At 44.4% G+C, this 25811-nt stretch overlaps 1 protein-coding gene across 1 annotated transcript in view; it reads right to left on the bottom strand.

Moving 5' to 3' along the window:
• Positions 1–25811, bottom strand: part of LOC142313060 (uncharacterized) — an 80490-nt gene that overhangs the window by 39625 nt on the left and 15054 nt on the right. Inside the window, 1 exon segment of the mRNA XM_075352044.1 lies at positions 11807–11813. Within this exon segment, the coding sequence (XP_075208159.1) occupies positions 11807–11813 (7 nt within the window).

Raw genomic sequence — 25811 nt, 5'->3', positions numbered from 1 at the left:
GAAATGCTCCGCTCTGTCCTGCACATGGTGATGTTATATGGAGCCGTCTGTAGGATCTGCACTGACAGCTTATTGTACCACTCTGGTGTTTTCCTCATGGCACTCTAAGGGGTACTTTGCACGTTGCGACATCGCACCTGCGATATCGTCGGGGTCAAATAGAAAGTGACGCACATCCGGCGCCGGTAACGATGTCGCAACATGTAAAGCCTAGGAAAGAAGATGAACGAGCGTGAAACAGTCAAAAATCGGTGATCTGTGTCACGTTGTTCATTTTCATAATGTCGGTGCGTCCTCAGGTACAATGTTGTTCCTCGTTCCTGCGGCACCACACATCGCTGTGTGTGAAGCCGCAGGAGCAAGGAACATCTCCTTACCTGCGTCCCGACGGCAATGCGGAAGGAAGTAGGTGGGTGGGATGTTTACGTCCCGCTCATCTCCGCCCCTCCGCTTCTATTGGCCGCCTGCCGTGTGACGTCGCACGACCTGCCCCCTTAGGAAGGAGGCGGGTCACCGGCCAGAGCGATGTCGCAGGGCAGGTAAGTGCGTGTGAAGCTGCTGTGGCAATAATGTTCGCTACGGCAGCTATCACAAGATATCGCATGTACGAAGGTGTTACACGTCGTGGCTCTCTTATTGCAAGGAATGAGGTGGTCCCCCATTCCTTGTCTGCCACGAGCCCTCCTGCTCAGCAACGCCAAAGGTCTGGGAGACTGCAGGAGTTGCCTTCTCAGAGACACAGCAGAAGGGTGACACCTAGTGGTTCTCCCCTTGCAAGGAATGGAGCGGTCTCCCATCCCTTGCCTGCCACGAGCTCTCCTGCTCAGCATCACGGAGGCTCTGGGAGGTTGCACAGTGTGCAAAGAATAGATGCTCAGGGAAGCAGCAAGACTTCCCATGTCTCTGCACATTGTGAAACCGGGGATCCCGCCTTTATGACCCAGAGACAGGAAGATGAGCATGTGCTCCACGTGACGTCTTCTGATTCGCTCACTGATATCACACGGCCCGATGACGAGGCTGGTGATGTGCTGAATCCTGACTGGCTGGGCCAGGACGTCACGAATCCTGATTGGGTCACGCCCGTCTCGCGCCCGCCCTTGGGTGGAGCTACACCTCCTTAAAAGCTCCCCCTGCCATCATGGCGGCGCGCGACCGTTCTTCTATGTTTGGATGTCTGGCAGTGTGCTGTCACGCCACTGCTCAGGCATTATTGTCTTTTGTGGGCTTTGCCCTTGCTGCTCAGGCAGCACCTGGTTTGCAGGCCGTGTTCCTGCCTTGCTGCTCCGGCAGTATCTCCTTTAACAGGCCGTGTTCCTGTCCCAGGTGAGCTCCTCGAGTCTCCACCGGACTCACCTGGTTATTGAAAGCACACGTGCGTGGGCACCTCTGTGCTACCCTCGTGCCATATCCTGTGACTCCTGCTGGCACACGTGCGTAGGCACCTCTGTGCGTCCCCGTGCAACAGGTACACCGATCGAGAAGCCCCGAGCCATACAACCCTCACGGTTTAGGGCGAACCGGTGTACATAGATCGTCTGTGACATTCCAGACGATCACTAGTAGCAACCCGCTCACTCTTTCCTGACCATAGCAGCGGTCCCTTACACCGCACAGTGGACCTTGACCGGCGGAAGCTGTCCATTTCCCATCTTGGCACGCTTTCCCGGGTCCCCCTCATAACACGAAGGGGTGGGTACTACCGCGCTCGGCATCGCTAGCATCGGCTAGCGATGTTGCAGCGTTCAAAATACCCCTAAGGCTTGAAGACTCGATCAGAGAGATCAATTTCCTCTCCGCCACAACGTTTTCGTTGTCTGTGTAGAGCCGCTTCATTGCTTTCACGATTCCACTAGTTTGTTTAGAACTACAAGTCTACCCGCATAAAACAAGCCTTTTTACAGCTATGCTGAGATTAGACCTAGTGAGCGGCACAACAGAAAGGCAAAACCAGGGAAGAAATGCAATGAAAGGCCCTGGCAATAGGAAGAGGGATACAGGGTCATCTCCTAACACTCACCTGAGACTGATCCCGGCACTCCTTAATGTCCCTGGACAGGTCCTTCCCCTCATGTGATGTCACGTATTTAGGCCCTTGATGGCCCTCAACTCACCTTGACTATTGTGTAGGCCAGTGAGACACTAGTCTACTGCGATAAAACGACATGAGAAAGGTAAGACAAACTGTGGAAAAAGACACAACAAATAGCAGACCACAGTTTTTCTAGGAGGAAACTTCACAGCTGCAACTGAAAAGAACACTTCAGCTTCTCCAGAGACGGTCACCTTCAAAGCAGTCAATATAGGAGATCTATAACTGGCATGTAGTGAATACAGGAGTGGGTAAATATAGTGGAAGGGAGTGATGATAAGATGCTGGAGCTGTGATTAGGGCTGAGTAATCTCAGCAAGAAGGGAAAGGGTCCTTAACCCCTTCTGCGTCAAATGAAAGCATATCCGCTCCAATACAAGATAACAAGTGGGCTCCAGAGAAGACCTGCCATCAATTAAGCGTTAAGACCAGAGGTAACATGAGGACGCGACACACTTGTGACAGTACCCCCCTTCTACGAGGGGTGTCTGGACCATCAGGACAGAGTTTCTCTCTATGGGACGCATGGAAGGAACGTATCAATCTACTCACATTAATTTCCGATGCTAGGTCGCACATGCTTTCTTCCGGACCATAACGTTTCCAGTGTACCAAATATTGGAGTGAGAGGCGAACGAAATGAGATAACGTCATTCTTCCACCTGTAACTCTAAATTACCATCAACAATAACTGGAGGCATGTGTAAATGTGACGGCTCCAATGACGGAACATATTTGTGAGCAATGACCTGTGAAAAACATTATGGATTTTAAGTGCTTGAGGTAGTTCAAGATGAAAGGCCACAGGATTAATAACGGTGGTCACTTTTTATGGACCAATGAACCTAAAGGCGGCGTCACACGCTCCGGTATATTGGGCGATATGTCGTTGAGGTCACAGATTTCGTGACGCACATCCGGCATCGTTCAAGATATCATAGCGTGTGACAGCTACGAGCGACTGTTAACGAGCAAAAATACTCACCTTATCGTTGCTCGTTGACACGTCGTTAATTTTCAAAATGTCGTTCCTCCTTCTGCGCACCGGTTGTTCATCGTTCCCGAGGCAGCACACATCGCTACGTGTGGCACCCCGGGAACGACGAATAACAGCTTACCTGTGTCCCGCCGGCAATGAGGAAGGAAGAAGGTGGGCGGGATGTTACTTCCCGCTGATCTCTGCCCCTCCGCTTCTATTGGGCAGCCGCTGTGTGACGTCGCTGTGACGCCGAACGTCCTTCCCCCTTAAGGAAGAGGATGTTCGCCGCCCACAGCGAGGTCATGCGGCAGGTATGTGTGACGGGGGTTAACGACTTTGTGCGCCACGGGCAATGAGTTGTCCGTGACGCACAAACGACGGGGGCGGGTGCGATCGCACGATATATTGTCCCGTGTAACGGGGCCTTAGGACCTAGTTTCAAAGTTTTCCATACATAATCAATCACACACATGTACGGACCTGACAAATATCTTATCAGCCTTCGCCTTTGAATCTGGCCCCCATAACCTTTAGGTAGTGTTACACCGAACACTGTACAGTTCTGGTTCACTCATCACCTACTGACATCAGTTTAGTAATTGTACTTTCAGAATCTTAGAGGAAAATTCTTGCAGTACTTATACTACAGTTTTTTTCCTACTGCATAAAATTGCAGTTAGCGTAATTTAGTTGCGGTCGCTCAGTAAGTGTCTTTCGTTGTCCATTTAGTAAGTTTTTTGTTTTACAAAATTTGTATATTCTGCTGATTAATTTTTATCTTTTTCTTTCAAAATTTTTTTTTTGTTCCATTCTTTTTTTTTCTTTTCTAGTCTAAAAAAAAGTTTATATCAAATATACACACATAGAACTGAAAAAAATGTAGTTATTTTACACACACGTGAAAAATAAAATGTCCCGCTTGTCACAGCTGAAGAGGCATACTCCCTCCTTGCCTCCAACCCTAATAGAGAGGGAGAGGATCCCACTTTTCTCTATTTTCCTCCTTCTCTTTTTCCTCCAGTGATATTAAACCGCCACATAAACGTTCCAGGACAGCAAAAGAGCCACCACCTACCATTAGTGACCCACGATGGTCAGTTTTCCGCATGGCTAGGTCCTGGACACGCTTTGAGGCTATCCACAAATTTTTGCAATACAACAATAATGCACAGTGTCCACCCCAAGATGATCAGAATTTTGACACAATTTTCAAAATTTGGCCGGTCATTGATCACTTCAGCAACAAAGTTGCTCAGATATACATTTCCCAAAGGGACATCTGCATATATGAGTCCATAATACATTTTAAGGGGAGACTGAAATTCCAGCAATTCCTGCCCAGTAAGAGGACCAGGTATGGAATTAAAATATACAAGCTGCGTGAGAGTGCCTCAGGGTACACCCACAAATTTGTGGTTTATGAAAGGAGGCACAACAGGATTGAATCTGTCCTGGGAGAATTGGGAATACTGTGTGGGATTTGGTGCACCCACTGCTAGATAAAGGTTATCACTTCTACGTAGATCATTTTTACACCAGCATCCAACTCTTCAAATCCCTCTCAGACAGAGCTACCGCAGCATGAAAAATATTAAAACCAAAAAGTCTTTCCTAGGACGCTGTCACATCCTCACCAGAGTCTGCTTCTGCGACTTCTGCTTTGGTCAACTGGCACCGCGAAATTCCCTCCATGGATTGTGTTGGTGATAGGAGAGGAGTCTGTGCCAGTGGGTCTGGTGAGCGCAGGCTCCGCTCATCTATTAAGCTGGGTTTCCCTGGGACATGCAATACCACTAGCTGACTGTAGGTGGCGTGTTTGTTGAGGAGAGACTTTCCATTAAATAATTAACCTCTTGAGAGGGAATTGTGAGAAATATGTCGATTTGTTTAACATAATTCAAGTTTCAGATCATACACATAACACAGATTTGAAGATGACCACCTTCTGTTCTCCACACCTTGCCTAGAATGCAAGGAATGTCCAGATGTAAGAAGACCACCATATAAGGAAAAGACCCACTGGTCAAGCTAGAGGACCTACCCATAGATCAGATGACACCATGGATTCATCCACTGACGTCAGACCCGCCCAACAGCAGCAACATCTCCCCATTGGCTAACCCATGAACTGTCCCACTAAATGGGCATATTCAAACTTGTGTACGGCCCTTGCCTATATCAGAGGCCACATGGTCTTTCCTGTTCTATTTGGTGCCATCTTTACTGTGATCAAGAAGAGATTTCACATCCGAATGTGTCTGACGTGATTTCTTTATGCATGCACTTGATCCACAACAATTAGGCCAGGCAGTAAGCAACAAGTGATCTCTGGTTAAGCGTTCACCCTAACATTAATGGCGCTCAATGTAAGGCATCAGACGAGGACGCCCGAAGACCCTGGAAATCGGTGATTGGAATGGCAAGACGTGCTGAATACCCTGAGCCAAAGAGTCTGATCAACTCTTTAAGACAGGAACACGGTAAGTCTGATGATTTTTATAATCTGTACTCTTCTCTGTGTGATCTCGGGATGTGTGGCACTGATTGCCTGACCGTGTCCGGTTTTCACGGTATCTGTATCGACGGCAGACGGGTCTCACGGCTGCTGGCCATAATAATTGTGGAAGAACTGTCACGTGTTTAGTTGCCTGCTGCCTGTTGTGTGTTGTTTCGAGGGGAGATTGACTGGTAGTTAGGAGAGCAAGTGGGTTTGTGAGTAGTGTCTGGAAAACGTGTAAAATATATTGACTGTTGCATGGTTCATGGTGGTTGTCCGTGTCACGCTTTGTGGTTCCGATGTAAGTGCCCAGCTCAGCTAGACTGAGTGCAGAACCAGATGTAAGTGTCCAGCTCAGCTAGACGTAGTGCAGAGCGCAGTGTCTAGCTCAGCTAGACTGAGTGCAGAGCCTTGCTTTATACATATATACAGAATGCAGAAATCAGACAGGAACCACGTGGCAGAATAAGGAAGGATTTGGAAGTGTGTGCAGCAAACTAGATGTTTTCTTTAGTGTTTCAGTTGTGAGTCATCTCCCCTGTCTTTTTGTTTGTTGGTGCTTAGTAATGTGGAATGGCAGAAGGGGGGAGGTTACAGTGTGGAAGAAATTGTTTTGAAGGAAAAATGCATTTTGGAAGACAATGGATTGTTATCTGCTGCTTGTGCATGGGAAAGGGTTGCTGAAAGTTTATATAGTGTCTCTATAGAGATAATTGGGTAGAAGGGAAAGGAAAAAGAAAGACAGAGTTTTGAGTTAGGTATATTACAAAAATGTACCTTGTGAGTGACCAAAATGCTGATGGTGTGGTATGGGCCTGTTCTAGCTGTTACCGGAAAAGATCCGAATGAGAGTGAACTTTGTTGAGATGTGGGGACTCTAGGCCGCAATACTGTGTTGATAAACCATGTGCTCACTCTGGTGGCAGCCATTTTGGGTCATCTAAGCATGCTGTAGGTTTGAAACCTAAGATTGTGGCCAGGGACAAAAAAAGTGAGTGGGGGATGTGTGAAGACCATGTGCTGTGTAAATGTGTGAACAATAGACTGGGTGGACTACTACATACTTAGACAGAAAAATAAGTGTTTTTATCTATAATTAGACTAAGATCATGTGTGTGTGTGTGTGTGTGTGTGTGTGTGTGTGTGTGTGTGTGTGTGTGTGTGTGTGTGTGTATAAAAACAGACTATAGAATATAGGGGGAAATAGTTGAGCAAAATTAAAAATCTGTTTACCCTCCCTTCCCACATGCTCCTATTCTAACAAGGACACCGCGTGCTGTGCAGCCATCTTTAGTAGAAATTAGATAAAATGAGTATTTGCAATGTGAGTCTCAGGGATTAAAATGTTAAAGTCCATTGCAATATTGAAAATGCTAAATTAAATAAACGTACCTTAAAAACAGATCTGATGGTAAATTAAACGAAAAAAAAAAAAGTGTGTGTGTGTGTGTGTATATCTATATATAATTGACCAATTCTGTCTGTCTGTCTGTCTTGCTCCAAAATAATGTCATTACAGTGACAACCGTCGCATTGGCCACTCGGCCCGGTCACGCCCCACGCACACACTGCCCGCTTGGTTCGGCCATGCCCCCCCGTACACTGCCCGCTCGGCCACGCCCTCACCCCACACATTGCCCGCTCGGCCACGCCCCCCGCACACATTGCCCGCTCGGCCACGCCCCCGCACACATTGCCCACTCGGCTCGGCCCCGCCCCCGCACACATTGAGCACCTATACACCTCCCCCCAGGACTACTCCACCTATTAGAAACCTCCCCCCAGGACTACTCCACCTATTAGACACCTCCCCCTAGGACTACTTAACCTATTAGACACCTCCCCCTAGGACTACTCCTCCTATTATACTCCTCTCTCCCCAGGACTACTCCTCCTATTATACTCCTCTCCCCCCAGGACTACTCCTCCTATTATACTCCACTTCCCCCAGGACTACTACTCCTATTATACTCCTCTCCCCCCAGGACTACTCCTCCTATTATACTCCTCTCTCCCCAGGACTACTCCTCCTATTATACTCCTCTCTCCCAAGGACTACTTCTCCTATTATACTCCTCTCCCCCAGGACTACTCCTATTATACTCCTCTCCCCCCAGGACTACTCCTCCTATTATACTCCTCTCCCCCCAGGACTACTCCTCCTATTATACTCCTCTCCCCCCAGGACTACTCCTCCTATTATACTCCTCTCTCCCCAGGACTACTCCTATTATACTTTTCTCTCCCCAGGACTACTCCTCCTATTATACTCCTCTCCCCCCAGGACTACTCCTCCTATTATACTCCTCTCCCCCCAGAACTACTCCTATTATACACCTCTCCCCCCAGGACTACTCCTCCTATTATACTCCTCTCCCCCCAGGACTACTCCTCCTATTATACTCCTCTCCCCCCAGGACTACTCCTCCTATTATACTCCTCTCCCCCCAGGACTACTCCTCCTATTATACTCCTCTCCCCCCAGGACTACTCCTCCTATTATACTCATCTCTCCCCAGGACTACTCCTCCTATTATACTCCTCTCCCCCCAGGACTACTCCTCCTATTATACTCCTCTCCCCCCAGGACTACTCCTCCTATTATACTCCTCTCTCCCCAGGACTACTCCTATTATACTTTTCTCTCCCCAGGACTACTCCTCCTATTATACTCCTCTCCCCCCAGGACTACTCCTCCTATTATGCTCATCTCCCCCCAGGACTACTCCTCCTATTATACTCCTCTCCCCCCAGGACTACTCCTCCTATTATACTCCTCTCCCCCAGGACTACACCTCCTATTATACTCCTCCCCCCCAGGACTACTCCTCCTATTATACTCCTCACCCCCCAGGACTACTCCTCCTATTATACTCCTCTCCCCCAGGACTACTCCTCCTATTATATTCCTCTCCCCCCAGGACTACTCCTATTATATTCCTCTCCCCCCAGGACTACTCCTCCTATTATACTCCTCTCCCCCCAGGACTACTCCTCCTATTATACTCCTCACCCCCGAGGACTACTCCTCCTATTATACTCCTCACCCCCCAAGACTACTCCTCCTATTATACTCCTCACCCTCCAGGACTACTCCTCCTATTATACGTCTCACCTCTAGGATTACTCCTCCTATTATACTCCTCCTATTATAGTCCTCCTATTATAGTCCTCTATGAGGGGTGCGCAGCATGGGGGTGGAGCACGATGGGGGGTGCGCAGCATGGGGGGGGATCAAGCACGATGGGCGGTGCGCAGCATGGGGGGGATCAAGCACGATGGGCGGTGCGCAGCATAGGGGGATGAAGCACGATGAGGGGTGCGCAGCATGGGGGGATGAAGCACGATGGGGGGTGTGCAGCATGGTGGAATGAAGCACGATAGGGGTGTGCAATATGGGGGATGGAGCATGATGGGGGTGCGCAGCATGGAGGATGGAGCATGATGGGGGTGCGAAGTATGGGGAATTAACATCAATTAAGAAATGTGTTCCTCAGATCATCTGGGAGCACCACAGCCTGGACCAGACACCCCAATCAGAGGACAATAAAACTTTCACACTGAACTGCAGCAATATTTATGGCTACAACAGTTTGCCCCCTTGCTATAGTGATAGTACTGCTTCACATAACGTGTTTTGTTGTTTTTTTTAATTTTTTTTTTACTGCACTATTCTATGTCCTGTTGTGTATAAATATGTGACTCTTCAGATTTTGTGTTATACCATGCCTGATGAAGAGACATGAGTAGTCTCGAAAGCTTGCTATTATTACCATCTTTTCAGTTAGCCATTATAAAGGTATCAACTACTGAAGACTCTCAGTTTTTTTAAACAAACTTTTTTTATCTCTACTGGCTAACACGGTACAAAGATATATTTTACCTGTATCAAAATCAAGGGAAGAGAGAGAGATTTGTCAACTTATGTTGAGCAAAACTAGGCCTGTTTGGCTTCAGGGGTGGAGCGAAATACAGGTTTTTTCAGTTTGTAAAAGGGAAAAAAAGGCACTTTTCCCTACATTTAGCAATTCATTGTAAATTGTATTGGAAAACATAATTGAAAATAGTTTTTTATTTTACTAATTTATCCCAAAAGAATAAAATTGATTGCGGACATGTTTGGATTTATTAGTAGATACTGGAGCATAGAAGTCTGTTATTCAGATAATTTTCTATGGCAAATCAGCATTTTATGGTGATTTCCTTTGAAAATTAATTTTTATTTCATACATTTGATCCCAGATGGCCAGAATTTATTTGCTATAGTTTTCTGTCCCTTCATGGACATAAATAAGTTATAGTATGTATGGACAGAATTATCACAGAGAGGCCGACAATTCGCTGATAATATCCTCAATTTTACAAATATGTTGTGTTGCGTTAGTTATAATCTGTATTAATAATCTAATTTATTAATAATTATAATAATTTGGTTTAATGTATGTGGATGACTTACGACATTCTGTTTTTATGATATTTAATGTCTTGAATCATCTGTTTTCTTTTTGTTGAAAGAAAGATTGCAATGCAGATTTGTGTGGTTCAGGCAAGGGTTAAAAAGCCATTGAAATGGTTTTCCCTTATTAAGTTACAGATAAAAACAATATTTACAGTGTTCCCGGTTAGGTACAATCTATTCAATGTGACTTATGCCTAAATGTCGAACTCCGGTGCCACACACTTTTTGAATCTAATTATGCTTTGGATAATGGATTCAAAAAGGGGGAGATATGAAAGGTCGGTCACTTATTTTTAAGTCTTTGATTTGTTCATCAATTGAGTTTTTCTTTTGTGTTTTCTTTATATTTTTTTCTGTAATGGAGGATACAGCATATATAGATATAGCTCATAATTGCTCTGATGTAACAAAAATTGTCAGGTTTTGAACCTGTCTCAGATGAGCCCATTGCTAATGCAGATTTTGAGTTTTTCCGTAGATGGATCCAGATACCAAGATGCTGGTTGATTCTACACTGGATATGCTGAGGTTACGCAACATGAGGTAATAAAAATCAAACCGCTCGCTCCTCTCCCATCGGAATAGGAGAACGAGATGAAGATTTGCGATCGCTGTGGTTCGTAGAGCGGAAAGGGGTAAGATAGTCAAAAATGTATATAGGCAGCAGATCTTTTCTAGAGTGATGTGATAAACCTATAAAGACCGTAGAGTGGGTGTGAGCCTAGGTGGAGGCTCTCCTGTAATCAAAGGAGACGGTGACTGATGGAGCCAGAGGAGATGCTCGCACAGGTGCAGACAGCAAAGAAGAAGTGAACGGGCCTAGAGTTGAGAGTCCTTTACCAGTGCAGAACAGTACTATACCTCGGTGGCTCCTGTCACGTCCGTGACATTGGTCACTACTTGTGTTTTTAAATCCCTACAGGAACAAGTGATTCAGCAAAGAACGGAGTGTGAGACACAGGGAGCCAGCTGACTGAGGAAGGTCTGTGGATAAAGGGCGATAAGCTTTCTCTGCCATGAGCACTCTACTCAATAATGGCCCAGGTAACTATGAACACATGTGACAAGACCGTTATAAGTGTGGTGGTGGACAAAATATGGGCGGCACCAGTGCTCAGTGGCCAGACACATCCAGTCTTGCAAGACCTGTGCTTAATACAAGGTAGAGAAACTAAAGACCTCGTAGAAACACCCCCCTCATCCGCTCTACTGCTCCAGTGATTGCCGATTAGTCATATAAACCTACACATGGTTTATATGAGTTTTGTGCGTATTGTGTGAATTTCTTTTCAGGCCTGCTCTGAAACATATCCAGTATGGAAAACATTACTGCTGAAAAACTCATAATGCTGGTGGTATGTAAGAATGGAGTTCCTAAAAGTAGTAAAAGTACATATTCTATAGCAGAGGTCATTATAGAGCTCTTACAGTATCTGGGGATTAGCAGCTATTTTGAACAGGCTAGGAAACTGGCTACACTAACGGTCCTTACCTGGGCATGCCCCTGATGAACTCCTATCTACCATTGTGAAGAGGGGAGAAATGCATTGGGCTTCTATCAAGCTAAGTGTTTGACAAATATGCTTTTATTTTTATTAGCCTGATTGTCAATTGGACAGTGGAGGGTCTGTGATTGGACACGATCTCCTCATGACTTTACCTGGCCTTATTATTATTATTATTATATTAATACAGTGGGTACATGTTATATATGTGAAATATTCAATCTGTTTTAGGTTTTGGTTCTTGAATTTGCTATATCATATTAATTTAAGCTACCAAACAGCTATGTAAAATACAGAGTTTGAATATTTAATCTTTGGGAATGAATTGGATATATATAATTGCATATTGACACCTCTTTATCCCTTGTATCTCACTGTTTCTATATTCCCTCACTGACATTAGCAGCATGTATTAGCATTAACAGTGTAGGGATAGGGAGGGTGAGCCGTCGGTGAGCAAGGGCGCAAATTCGCCTTATAGGGTGCCGACCTCCGAAGGGGTACTTCTCACATAGCGAGAATGCTATCGAGATCGCTGCTGAGTCACAGGTTTTGTGACGTACCAGTGACCTCATCAGCGATCTCACTGTGTGTGACACTAAACAGCGACCTGGCCCCTGCTGTGAAATCGCTGATCGTTACACACTGTTCTGGTTCATTTTTTGCTCGTTGGTCTCCCGATGTGCAACACGCATTGGCGTGTTTGACTGCGGGAGACCTACGAGCACTGACTCTGTGTAAGCAGCGTACGCTGGTAACCAGGGTAAATATAGGGTAACTAAGCAAAGCGCTTTGCTTAGTAACCCGATGTGTACCCTAGCTACGTATACAGGGTACCAGCGCTGGCAGCCTGTAAGCGGTGTACGCTGGTAACAAGGGTAAATATCAGGTAACCAAGCAAAGTGCTTTGCTTAGTTACCCGATATTTACCCTGGTTACCAAGCGCAGCATCGTTACTCGAGTCGCTGGTGGCTGATGGCTGGTCGCTGGTGAGATCTGCCTGATTGACAGCTCACCAGCGACCATGTAGCGACGCACCAACGATCCCTGCCAGGTCGGATCGCTGGTGGTATCGTTGGTGCGTCGCTTCGTGTGACCCCAGCCTAAGCGAAATCTTGTTAAAGGCCTCCTGGTGGTAGATTATGGACCCGAGACAAGAAGAGATCCATTAGTGTTGTGATACAATTAGGTGTATTCAGGTAGAAAAGTCTCGAAGATGCGGACAGCACTCAGATGTTGATTGAGAATCAGTCTTTCAGAAACAGTACTGCTAAAAGCTGCAGCATAACAGTAAGAAGCTTATTCTTACAATTGCCTTACTCATTCTAATCGATTAATTTCAAAATCTGGGTGAGCTATTTGGCATTAAATAGTCTGTTCTAAGGACTGGGACATTACCTATGCCTTTGTGAACTGTGTGTGCGGGATGTGATCAGTGTGTAAGTTTGAACAGCTATTATTGTTTGTTGTGTCTTTCTCTGTGTATGGAAGATGATCGAGAAAGTAGTAGAAACGTCAGTCCCCATTTTCCTAGCTCAGGAGGTTAGTTATTCTGTAGATATAGAAAAGCTATGTACCCTTCAGTCTTTCACAGTCCCCAGCTAGGCAGTCAGAGTAGGGCAAGTACATCAGATTCTCTGATCAACAGTCTGTACCAAGGGAGGCAAAGGCTTAGCATTGCTTGTATAGCAGATAGCAAAAAGAAAAGAGTTGCAGCTAAAGCATTAGATCTGCTGTTTTAGAGGACCATGTTAGGGTCAGAAGGTTAATAAAGTATTTAGGGGGGAATGTTGAGGAGAGCCTTTCCATTAAATACTTAATTAACCTCTTGACAGGGGATTGTGGGAAATATGTCGATTTGCCATACATAATTCAAGTTTCAGATCATACACATAACACAGATTTGAAGATGACCACCTTCTGTTCTCCACACCTTGCCTGGAATGCAAGGAATGTCCAGATGTAAGAAGACCACCATATAAGGAAAAGACCCACTGGTCAAGCTAGAGGACCAACCCATAGATCAGATGACACCATGGATTCATCCACTGACGTCAGATCCACCCATCAGCAGTAACATCTCCCCATTGGCTAACCCATGAACTGTCCCACTAAATGGGCATATTTGAACTTGTGTACGCCCCTTGCCTATATCAGAGGCCACATGGTCTTTCCTGTTCTATTTGGTGCCATCTTTACTGTAATCAAGAAGAGATTTCACATCCGAATGTGTCTGACGTGATTTCTTTATGCATGCACTTGATCCACATCAATTAGGCCAGGCAGTAAGCAACAAGTGATCTCTCGTTAAGCGTTCACCCTAACATTAATGGCGCTCAATGTAAGGCATCAGACGAGGACGCCCGAAGACCCTGGAAATCGGCAATTGGAACGGCAGGACGTGCTGAATACCCTGAGCCAAAGAGTCTGATCAACTCTTTAAGACGGGAACACGGTAAGTCTGATGATTTTTATAATCTGTAGTCTTCTCTGTGTGATCTCGGGATGTGTGGCACTGATTGCCTGACCGTGTCCGGTTTTCACGGTATCTGTATCGACGGCAGACGGGTCTCACGGCTGCTGGCCATAATAATTGTGGAAGAACTGTCACGTGTTTAGTTGCCTGCTGCCTGTTGTGTGTTGTTTCGAGGGGAGATTGACTGGTAGTTAGGAGAGCAAGTGGGTTTGTGAGTAGTGTCTGGAAAACGTGTAAAATATATTGACTGTTGCATGGTTCATGGTGGTTGTGCTTGTCACGCTTTGTGGTTCCGATGTAAGTGCCCAGCTCAGATATGCTGAGTGCAGAGCCATATGTAGTGCCCAGCTCAGCTAGACTGAGTGCAGAATCAGATGTAAGTGTCCAGCTCAGCTAGACGTAGTGCAGAGCGCAGTGCCTAGCTCAGCTAGACTGAGTGCAGAGCCTTGCTTTATACATATATACAGAATGCAGAAATCAGACAGGGACCACATGGCAGAATAAGGAAGGATTTGGAAGTGTGTGCAGCAAACTAGATGTTTTCTTTAGTGTTTCAGTTGTGAGTCATCTCCCCTGTCTTTTTGTTTGTTGGTGCTTAGTAATGTGGAATGGCAGAAGGGGGGAGGTTACAGTGTGGAAGAAATTGTTTTGAAGGAAAAAGGCGTTTTGGAAGACAATGGATTGTTATCTGCTGCTTGTGCATGGGAAAGGGTTGCTGAAAGTTTATATAGTGTCTCTATAGAGATAATTGGGTAGAAGGGAAAGGAAAAAGAAAGACAGAGTTTTGACTTAGGTATATTACAAAAATGTACCTTGTGAGTGACCAAAATGCTGATGGTGTGGTATGGGCCTGTTCTAGCTGTTACCGTAAAAGATCCGGATGAGAGTGATCTTTGTTGAGATGTGGGGACTCTAGGCCGCAATACTGTGTTGATAAACCATGTGCTCACTCTGGTGGCAGCCATTTTGGGTCATCTAAGCATGCTGTAGATTTGAAACCTAAGATTGTGGCCAGGGACAAAAAAGTGAGTGGGGGATGTGTGAAGACCATGTGCTGTGTAAATGTGTGAACCATAGACTGGGTGGACTACTACATACTTAGACAGAAAAATAAGTGTTTTTATCTATAATTAGACTAAGATCGTGTGTGTGTGTGTGTGTGTGTGTGTATATGTATAAAAACAGACTATAGAATATAGGGGGGAAATAGTTGAGCAAAATTAAAAATCTGTTTACCCTCCCTTCCCACATGCTCCTATTCTAACAAGGAGACCGCGTGCTGTGCAGCCATCTTTAGTAGGAATTAGATAAAATGAGTATTTGCAATGTGAGTCTCAGGGATCAAAATGTTAAAGTCCATTGCAATATTGAAAATGCTAAATTAAATAAATGTACCTTAAAAACAGATCTGATGGTAAATTAAACGAAAAAAAAAGTGTGTGTGTGTGTGTGTGTGTGCATATCTATATATATAAAGCTGAGTGGAGGATACCGGGCACTGCTGATCCCTGTATGGCTAGTAGAGCTGTGCTTTCATGCTGATGGAGACCTGGGTGCGTGTCCCAAAGCGAAGACGATATCAAATCCACAATATAGAGAGCCTTTTGCACAAATATGTAAGCGTAGGCACTATTTCTAAAAAAACTGCTGAAAAATTACTTCCTCTTTTTCCGAAAAAACCTCATTGGTATTACTTGCCAAAGATTCATAAGAACAGTGCTTCCCCCCCTGGCCGCCCTATTGTGGCAGGAATAGGTTCAGTTACAGAACCTTTGTCTCATTACCTAGAGTGGTTACTTAAACCATTATTGGCCCGCATTCCCTCGTTCTTAAAAGATACGGGAGATCTAATTAAAATGCTTGATAATTTTCAATGGCAGAAGGGTTTCTCTTTTGCCTCTTTGGATATTGAGAGTCTGTACACCCGTATCCCACAAGATCAGGGTGTACAGACTATCAAGAGAGTCTTGCTGAACTTTGATCAGAATTCAGATCTAGTAGACTTCATCACAGAGGCTTTAAGTTTCATTTTGCATCACAATGCATTTAAATTTGATGATCAGTGGTACTTACAATGCGGGGGTACCGCGATGGGTACCCCCGCAGCATGTACCTTTGCAAATCTCTTTTTGGCAGCATTTGAGGAAGACTACATTTATGGCTCTAACAATCCATATCTGAAGCATATAAAAAAATATGCCAAGATATATGGATGATGGCTTCTTTGTATGGGACGGTTCTGCAGAGGAATTTGACAATTTTGTGTCATATTTAAATGACAACAATTCCTATAACATGTACTTTACGCACACCTTCGGAAATCAAAAATTAGATTTTTTTAGATGTTACACTCAGTATATCCGATGGTATTATAGATAGACAGGTATATAGAAAACCATCTGCAGTGAACAATTTGCTTCACTATAATAGTGCGCACCCCTCCCATACAAAGAAAGCCCTTCCATATGGACAATTTTTGCGCCTTAAAAGGGTAGATAAAAATCCTGAGACCTTTCTGCATCAAGCATTAGACTTGAAAAAACGTTTATTAGAACGAGGATATCCTATATCTGTTATCAATTCTGCCCTTGAAAAATCTCTAAACTATGATCCTAAAAATAAAAATAGAAATAGAAATAAAAATAACAGTGAGAATAAGAATAAAAACACGAATACCATCTTGAAAGAAACAAAAACTGAAAGTTTAAACAGATGTGTTTTTAATTTTAAATTTAATTCTATGTATGATGCAATAAAATCGAGCATCAAAAAACACTGGCATCTGATTAATAAAGATAAGGATCTTGGTGAGATGGCACATGAGGGCCCTTTGATTTCATATAGGAGATGCAAAAACATAGGAGATGTCCTTGTTAATAACCGCATTACTACTCCTAAACTAGGTACATGGTTAGACCGAAATAAAACTAAAGGAAATCATAGGTGCGGCAGCTGCCCCTTTTGTGAATACCATCAAACAGGAGACACTTTAAAAATTGGCACGGAGCTGTTTAAAATAAAAGATCTTATTACCTGTAAGTCCAATTATCTGGTATATGTTATCTTCTGCCCTTGTCAAAGATATTATATAGGTAAAACGATTCGGCCTTTATATGTTCGATTTAGAGAGCATTTTAAGTCTATAGTCTCTGGGATAGGTTCTCCACGTTTAATTGCCCACATGCAGGAGTATCATGGTGGTAATCCACGTCTTCTGAGATTTGCAGGCATAATAAAAATTAATCCTTGTCCCACAGGAGGCGATATGCATCGCTATTTACTTAGAAAAGAATCTAGATTGATTATGGACTTAAATGCTCTCGGTCCCCTTGGCCTGAACGACAAAAATGACTTGTCAGTGTTCTTATAATGCTGTTTTCCCCTTTCTAAATTTGCTTTCTGTAATGTTCTCTGATAGATTATAATAAGCATAATATTTGAATAATTTCTTACTCTAACTATACCCATGTATGTAACGATTGTTTATAATTTAATATAAATTAAGTATCTATGTGAATCTGATACATGTACAGCTGGTATGTGTTTTTAAATTGCACTTTTTTCACGCAAGGACGCTGCACCCGCATTACCTGTTATTTAAGGGCGGATACAGCACCTTTGCATGCACTGGACCCGTAGAAGCAAGTTCACTTGCGAAACGGCTGCTGTCGTCCGACGTGGCACACCCTCATCCTCCCTCACTACCTGTACCCTTGATGTGATCGTGGAATAAACAGTTTTCCTTTATTTGACCTTTGGAGTGCGACCTATTCATCTCTATATTGTGGATTTGATATCTATATATATAATTGCCTTATTCTGTCTGTCTGTCTGTCTGTCTGTCTTCCTCCAAAATTGTGTCCTTACGGTGACACAAAGCTGATTGGCCGCTGAGCTCGCCATAGCCCCGCACCCCGCACAGATTGGCCGCTCGCCCAGGCTGTGCCCCCACACGGATTGGCCGGCCGCTCGCCCAGGCTCCGCCCCCCCACAGATTGGCCTCTTAATATTAACATAATTCAAATTTCAGATCATACACATAACACAGATTTGAAGATGACCACCTTCTCCTGTTCTCCACACCTTGCCTGGAATGCAAGGAATGTCCAGATGTAAGAAGACCACCATATAAGTAAAAGAACCACTGGTCAAGCTAGAGGACCAACCCACAGATCAGATGACACCATGGTTTCATCCACTGACGTCAGACCCGCCCATCAGCAGCAATACGGATCTCCCCATTGGCTAACCCATGAACTGTCCCACTAAATGGGCATATCCGAACTTGTGTATGCCCCTAGCCTATATCAGAGGCCGCATGATCTTTCCTGTTCTGTTCGCTGCCATTTTTACTGTGACCAAGAAGAAATTTCACATCTGACTGTGTCTGACGTTATTTCTTTACGCATGATCCACACCAATTAAGCCAGGCAGTAGGCAACAAGTGATCTCTGGTTAAGAGTTCACCCTAACATATGTCTTCCAGCTGAACTTACCACCATTCAGCTACGGCCAATGGGAAGACACCATACCCATCTAATCCCCCCCTCTTGTCTGCTGGTCACTGCCAGAGATAATTTTGTATTCCTGCTAGTGTCTGGTTCCTGTTCTGACTATTGATCCCTGTGTTTTGACCTCTGACTGCTCATTGACTACTCTCCTGCCTGCCGTTTTTGTACCTCGCCGCCATCTCTGGTTTTGACTTCTGCCTGATTTCCTGACTACGCTCCTACCTGCCGATTTTGTCCCTTTTTGAGACTCCTGGTTTTGGCCCAGCCTGATGACCACTCTTTCCTGGATTGCAGCCTTCCATAGGCAGCAATCTCTTGGACCTTGTGTAATTCCAAATCCCTGTACAGGCATTAAAGGGTTTCAGGGTTCATGAGATCCTGCCAACTTGGTGGCTAGCCCTAGTCTGTCCGTGACAGTCATCCTAAGTCTATTCAAGGGCAGACGTTACAGACGCCAGTTGGGCAGCTGCTCAGAAAGGTTGAGAGCAGATCCCAATGTAACGATAACATGCTGGTGGTTAAGTATAAAGACTAGAGGGATGTCCTTTTCTTGGACACAATAAATGGTAATGGCAAAACTTCCACCACTGTACAAAGCACCTCTACGCAGGTCCCCAAGCCAGAAGGTGTCCTAGGGTACAGTAAGAACATGGGAGGATCAAGTCCTCCAGCAGTACAGTGTCATGTGAAAAGCTAAGGTGTGGTACAGGAAGGTGTCCGTGCACATCGTACAGACCGCAATGTATAACACTTACATGCTATCTTGATGTGCAGGCCAGACCGGCACATTCCTTTAGTTTCAGGAGGTAGTGCTCAAGGCCCTACTAATAAATTTTTAATTATACCATTTTTGGATAGATGCAATGTCTTGATCGCTTCTCATTGCATTTTATTGTCATGTTATGGTGACCAAAAAAAAAAATCGCAATTCTGAAGCTTTGATTTTTTTTTTTTTCTCATTACACCCTTTACAGATCAGATTCATTTATTTTATATTTTGATAGATCAGGCATTTCTGAACGTGCGATACCAAATAAGTGTATGGTTGTTGTTTTTTTAAATTGTTTTATTTTCAAGGGGGCAAAATGGGGGTTATTTGAATTTCCTCCCTGCTGCCCTGCAGCTGTCCATGTGTGCTCCTGCATCCTCCTCCCAGCACCTTTGCAGTTAGTAGCTCAGCTCCCCCAAGAGTGTGCTTAGGACACGTGTGTGCACCTGTAGCTGCCTTCCCATACCTATTACTCCCTGCCATGCACTATATATTTGGATGTGGTGGAATCACTATGGATTTTTAAGGCCCTCATTTAGAATAGCAGCACTTTTACAACCAGTATAGGGTGAATAAGGGCCAGTCCACGTTGAGGGGCCAGTCCACGTTGAGCGGGGGTGCCATTTTCGTCCATTATTAGGGTGCCAACCTCCACGGCTAGGAAGGGAGTCATCAGGGAATCCTGGCCCGGGCCCCGTCTCCTAAATTTGTATGCTAGTACCTTGGTTTTACTTGCACTTTACTTACCTTGGTTTTACTTGCACTTTACTAATTTTTGATTTATAATAAAGATTTGAATTTTATGGGGGTTTTTTTTCTTCTTAGTTTTGTTGGTCTATGATACCCCTTGATACATCCTTTTGAGGTTTGTGTGTAGTGAAGAGTGCCCTAATACCAACTGGTTTAAACATCTGTAATACCACCTAGTACAAACAGCTCGAATACCACCTGGTGCAAACCACCTGGTTTAATCTGATCTAATACCGCCTGGTGCGAACACCTCGAATATACAGTGCTGGCCAAAAGTATTGGCACCCCTGCAATTCTGTCAGATAATACTCAGTTTCTTCTTGAAAATGTTTAAAAAAAAAATCACAAATTCTTTGGTATTATTATCTTCATTTATTTTGCTTGCAATGAAAAAAACACAGAGAATGAAACAAAAATCAAATCATTGATCATTTCACACAAAACTCCAAAAATGGGCCAGACAAAAGTATTGGCACCCTTAGCCTAATACTTGGTTGCACAACCTTTAGCCAAAATAACTGCGAACAACCGCTTCCGGTAACCATCAATGAGTTTCTTATAATGCTCTGCTGAAATTTTAGACCATTCTTCTTTGGCAAACTGCTCCAGGTCCCTGAGATTTGAAGGGTGCCTTCTCCGAACTGCCATTTTGATATCTCTCCAGAGGTGTTCTATGGGATTCAGGTCTGGACTCATTGCTGGCCACTTTAGTAGTCTCCAGTGCTTTCTCTCAAACCATTTTCTAGTGCTTTTTGAAGTGTGTTTTGGGTCATTGTCCTGCTGGAAGACCCATGATCTCGGAGGGAGACCCAGCTTTCTCACACTGGGCCCTACATTATGCTGCAAAATGTGTTGGTAGTCTTCAAACTTCATAATGCCATGCACATGGTCAAGTAGTCCAGTGCCAGAGGCAGCAAAGCAACCCCAAAACATCAGGGAACCTCCACCATGTTTGACTGTAGGGACCGTGTTCTTTTCTTTGAATGCCTCTTTTTTTTTTCCTGTAAACTTTATGTTGATGGCTTTTCCCAAAAAGATCTACTTTTGTCTCATCTGACCAGAGAACATTCTTCCAAAACGTTTTAGGCTTTCTCAGGTAAGTTTTGGCAAACTCCAGCCTGGCTTTTTTATGTCTCGGTGTAAGAAGTGGGGTCTTCCTGGGTATCCTACCATACAGTCTGTTTTCATTCAGACGCCGACGGATAGTACGGGTTGACACTGTTGTACCCTCGGACTGCAGGGCAGCTTGAACTTGTTTGGATGTTAGTCGAGGTTCTTTATCCACCATCCGCACAATCTTGCGTTGAAATCTTTTGTCAATTTTTCTTTTCCTTCCACATCTAGGGAGGTTAGCCACAGTGCCATGGGCTTTAAACTTCTTGATGACACTGCACACCGTAGACACAGGAACTTTCAGGTCTTTGGAGATGGACTTGTAGCCTTGAAATTGCTCATGCTTCCTCACAATTTGGATTCTCAAGTCCTCAGATAGTTCTTTGGTCTTCTTTCTTTTCTCCATGCTCAATGTGGTACACACAAGGACACAGCACAGAGGTTGAGTCAACTTTATCCATGTCAACTGGCTGCAAGTGTGATTTAGTTATTGCCAACACCTGTTAGGTGCCACAGGTAACTTACAAGTGCTGTTAATTACACAAATTAATTTGTGTAATTAATCTTAATTGTAGAACACTGGGTAAAACAGACACAGAAAAAGACTTGGATGTATGGGTGGATGGTAAACTTCACTTTAGTGGACAGTGTCAGGCAACTGCTGCCAGGGCTAATAAAATAATGGGATGTATTAAAAGAGGTATAAGTGTTCATGAAAAAAATATAGTTCTACCTCTGTACAAGTCACTAGTGCGACCGCACTTAGAATACTGTGTACAATTCTGGTCACCGATATATAAGAAGGACATAGCTGAACTGGAGAGGGTGCAGAGAAGAGCGACCAAGATTATTAGAGAAATGGGTGGGCTGCAATACCAACGTTATTAAACTTGGGGTTATTTAGTTTGGAAAAACGAAGGTTTAGGGGGGATCTAATCACAATGTATAAATATATGAGGGGACAGTAGAGAGACCTTTCCAATGATCTTTTTACACCTAGGCCTGCGACTGGAACACGGGGGCATCTTCTACGTCTTGAGGAAGGAAGGTTTAATCATAATCACAGACGAGGATTCTTTACTGTACGAGCAGTGAAACTATTGAACTCTCTGCCGCATATTGTTGTAATGAGTGATTCCCTACTAACATTTAAGCAGAGCCTGGACGCCTTTCTTGAAAAATTTAATATTACCAGTTATGTATATTAGATTTTATGACAGGGTGTTGATCCATGGAACTAGTCTGATTGCCGTATGTGGAGTCAGGAAAGAATTTATTTCCCTATTGGAGCTTGTTTGCCACATTGGTTTTTTTTTGCCTTCCTCTGGATCAACATGTTAGGCTACGGGTTGAACTAGATGGACTAAGGCGGGCATTGCACATTACGACATTGCAAGCCGATGCTGCGATGTCGCACGCGATAGTCCCCGCCCCCATCGCGGCAGCGATATCTTGTGATAGCTGCCGTAGCGAACATTATCGCTACGGCAGCTTCACATGCACTTAACTGGCGTGCGACGTCGCTCTGGTCGGCGTCCCGCCTCCTTCCTAAGGGGGCGGGTCGTACAACATCAGAGCGACGTCACACGGCAGGCGGCCAATAGTAGCGGAGGGGCGTAGGTGAGCAGGATGTAAACATCCCGCCCAACTCCTTCCTTCCACATAGACGCTGGCGGCAGGTAAGGTGATGTTCCTCGCTCCTGCGGCTTCACACACAGCGATGTGTGCTGCCGCAGGAACGAGGAACTACATCGTACCTGTCGCGGCACCGGCATTATGGAAATGTCGGAGAATGCACAGATGATACGATAACGATGCTTTTGCGCTCGTTAATCGTATCATCTAGAATTTACACACTACAATGTCGAAAGTGACGCCGGATGTGCGTCACTTTCGATTTGACCCCACCGACATCGCATGTGCGATGTTGCAACGTGCAAAGCCGCCCTTAGAGTCTCCCTTCAACCTTAAAAACTATGATACTATGAAATTAGAGAAGCATCCCATGATTTTTCAGACAGTGCCAATACTTTTGTCCACCCCCTTTTTATGTTTGGTATGGAATTATATCCAATTTGGCTTTATGACAATTTTTTTTTTTCATTGAAGACAAATTAAATGAAGATAATAATACCAAAGAATTTGTGATTGCAATCATTTTCAGGAAGAAACTGAGTATTGGGGTGCCAATTCTTTTGGCCAGCACTGTAGCTGGTACACTACTGCTCTAATACCGCCTACTCCAAACAGCTCTAATAGAGCCTGGTGCAATACTACTCTAATACTGCTTGGTGCAATACTGGTGTAATACCGCCTGGTTTAATCTGCTCTAATACCGCCTGGTGCAATACTGGTGTAATACCGCCTGGTTTAATCTGCTGTAATACCGCCTGGTCCAAACAGCTCGAATAACTCATGATCCAAACAACTCTAATACCGCCTGGTTTAATCAGCTCCAATACCACCTGGTGCAAAGAGCTCGAACAACACCTGGTGCAATACAGCTGTAATACCGCCTGGTGCAATACTGCTCTACTACCAGCTGATGTAATCAGATCTAATACCGCCTGGTGCAAAGAGTTCGAACAATGGCTGGGCAAACAGCTCTAATACTGCTTGGCACAACACTGCTCTAATATCGCCTGGTGCAATACTACTTTAATACCGCCTGGTGCAATATTACTTTAATACCGCTGGGTGCAATACTGCTCTACTACCAGCTGATTTAAATCAGATCTAATACTGCCTGGTGCAAAGAGCGCAAATAATGGCTGGTGAAAACAGCTCTAATACTGCATGGTGCAATACTGCTCTAATATCGCCTGGTGCAATACTACTTTAATATCGCCTGGCGCAATATTACTTTAATATTGCCTTGTGTAAACAGCGCTAATATAGCCTGGTGCAAAATAGCTCTAATATCGCCTGGTGCAAACATCTCTAATACTACTTGGTTTAATCAGCTCCAATACCCAATACCACCTGGTGCAAACAGCTCGAACAACACCTGGTGCAATACAGCTGTAATACCGCCTGGAGCAATATTGCTCTACTACCGGCTGGTTTAATCAGATCTAATACCGCCTGGTGCAAAGAATTCGAACAATCGCTGGTGCACACAGCTCCCATACGCCTGGCACAACATTACTTTAATACCGCCTGGAGCAATACTGCTCTACTACCAGCTGGTTTAATCAGATCTAATACCCCCTGGTGCAAAGAGCTTGAACAATGGCTTGTGCAAACAGCTCTAATACAGCCTGTTGAAATACTACTCTAATATCGACTGGTGCAATACTACTTTATTACCACCTGGCGCAATATTACTTTAATATTGCCTAGTGCAAACAGCTCTAATATAGCCTGGTGCAATATAGCTCTAATATCGCCTGGTGCAAACATATAATAATATATATAATATATATTATACTACCTGGTTTAATCAGCTCAAATACCACTTGGTGCAAACAGCTTGAACAATGTCTCGTGCAATACAGCTGTTATACTGCCTAGTGCAATACTGCTCTAATACCTGCTGGTTTAATCAGATCTAATACTGCCTGGTGCAAAGAGCTCGAACAATGGCTGGTGCAAACAGCTCTAAAACTGCCTGGTGCAATACTGCTGTAATATCGCCGGGTGCAATACTGCTGTAATATCGCCTGGTGCAATACTGCCTTAATACCAGCTGATTTAATCAGATCTAATACCGTCTGGTGCATAGTGCACTAATACAGCCTGGTGCAATACTGTTCTAATACCGCTTGGCGCAATGCTATTCTAATACCGCCTGGTGATAAAAACCCTCAAATACCGCCTGGTGTATACTGTTCTAATATAGCCTGGTGCATACTGGTGTAATCTAGCCTCGTGCATACAACCCTAACAGCCTCTTCTCTACCTTCAATTTTTTTGTGATGTAAAACCATGAGGAGGCCGTTAATTAGAGGACATGGTGCTGCTTGTGGTGGTGCTGCTGCAAGGAGAGGACGTGGTTGATCTGTTCCTGCTACGCACCCAAATGAAACACCTGCCTCTGGTGCACGCAGGCGACAGGACGGTCCTCAGAACACCACAATATCCAGCAGCACCATCAGGTACACTCAATATTAGCAGGAGGTAGCGTTTCATCAACATGGTGTAATAGTATGTGTCCACACGTCTCCACGTAGAGTGATGGGTCTAACACATTTAGTTCCAGTTCCTTCGCTTCAGCTTCCACTGACTCCCCTCTTAACCCCTTCATGACTGGCCGATTTTTCGCTTTCCGTTTTTTTTTCCTCCATTCTTCTTCTGAGAGACGTAACTTTTTTATTTTTGAGTCAATATGGTCATGTGAGGGCTCATTGTTTGCGGAACGAGCTGTAATTTTAAATTAAATCATAAGTTTTACCATATAGCGTACTGGAAAACGACAAAAAAATTCCAAATGCAAAAAAAAAATTGCAAAGAAAAGTGCGATAGCACTATTGTTTTTGAGATATTTTATTCACTGTGTTCGCTATATGGTAAAACTGATGTGTGGGTGTGATGCCTCAGGTCAGTGCGAGTTCATAGACACCAAACATGTATAGGTTTACTTTTATATAAGGGGTTAAAAAAATCGTCAGTTTGTCCGAAAAAAGTGGCGCACGTTTTACGCCATATTCCATGACCCGTA

Source organism: Anomaloglossus baeobatrachus, chromosome 5 (assembly GCF_048569485.1).
Source record: "Anomaloglossus baeobatrachus isolate aAnoBae1 chromosome 5, aAnoBae1.hap1, whole genome shotgun sequence".
Classification (NCBI taxonomy): domain Eukaryota; kingdom Metazoa; phylum Chordata; class Amphibia; order Anura; family Aromobatidae; genus Anomaloglossus; species Anomaloglossus baeobatrachus.
The sequence above is the reverse complement of the archived record's forward strand: the minus strand, read 5'-3'. Positions and strand labels throughout refer to the sequence as shown.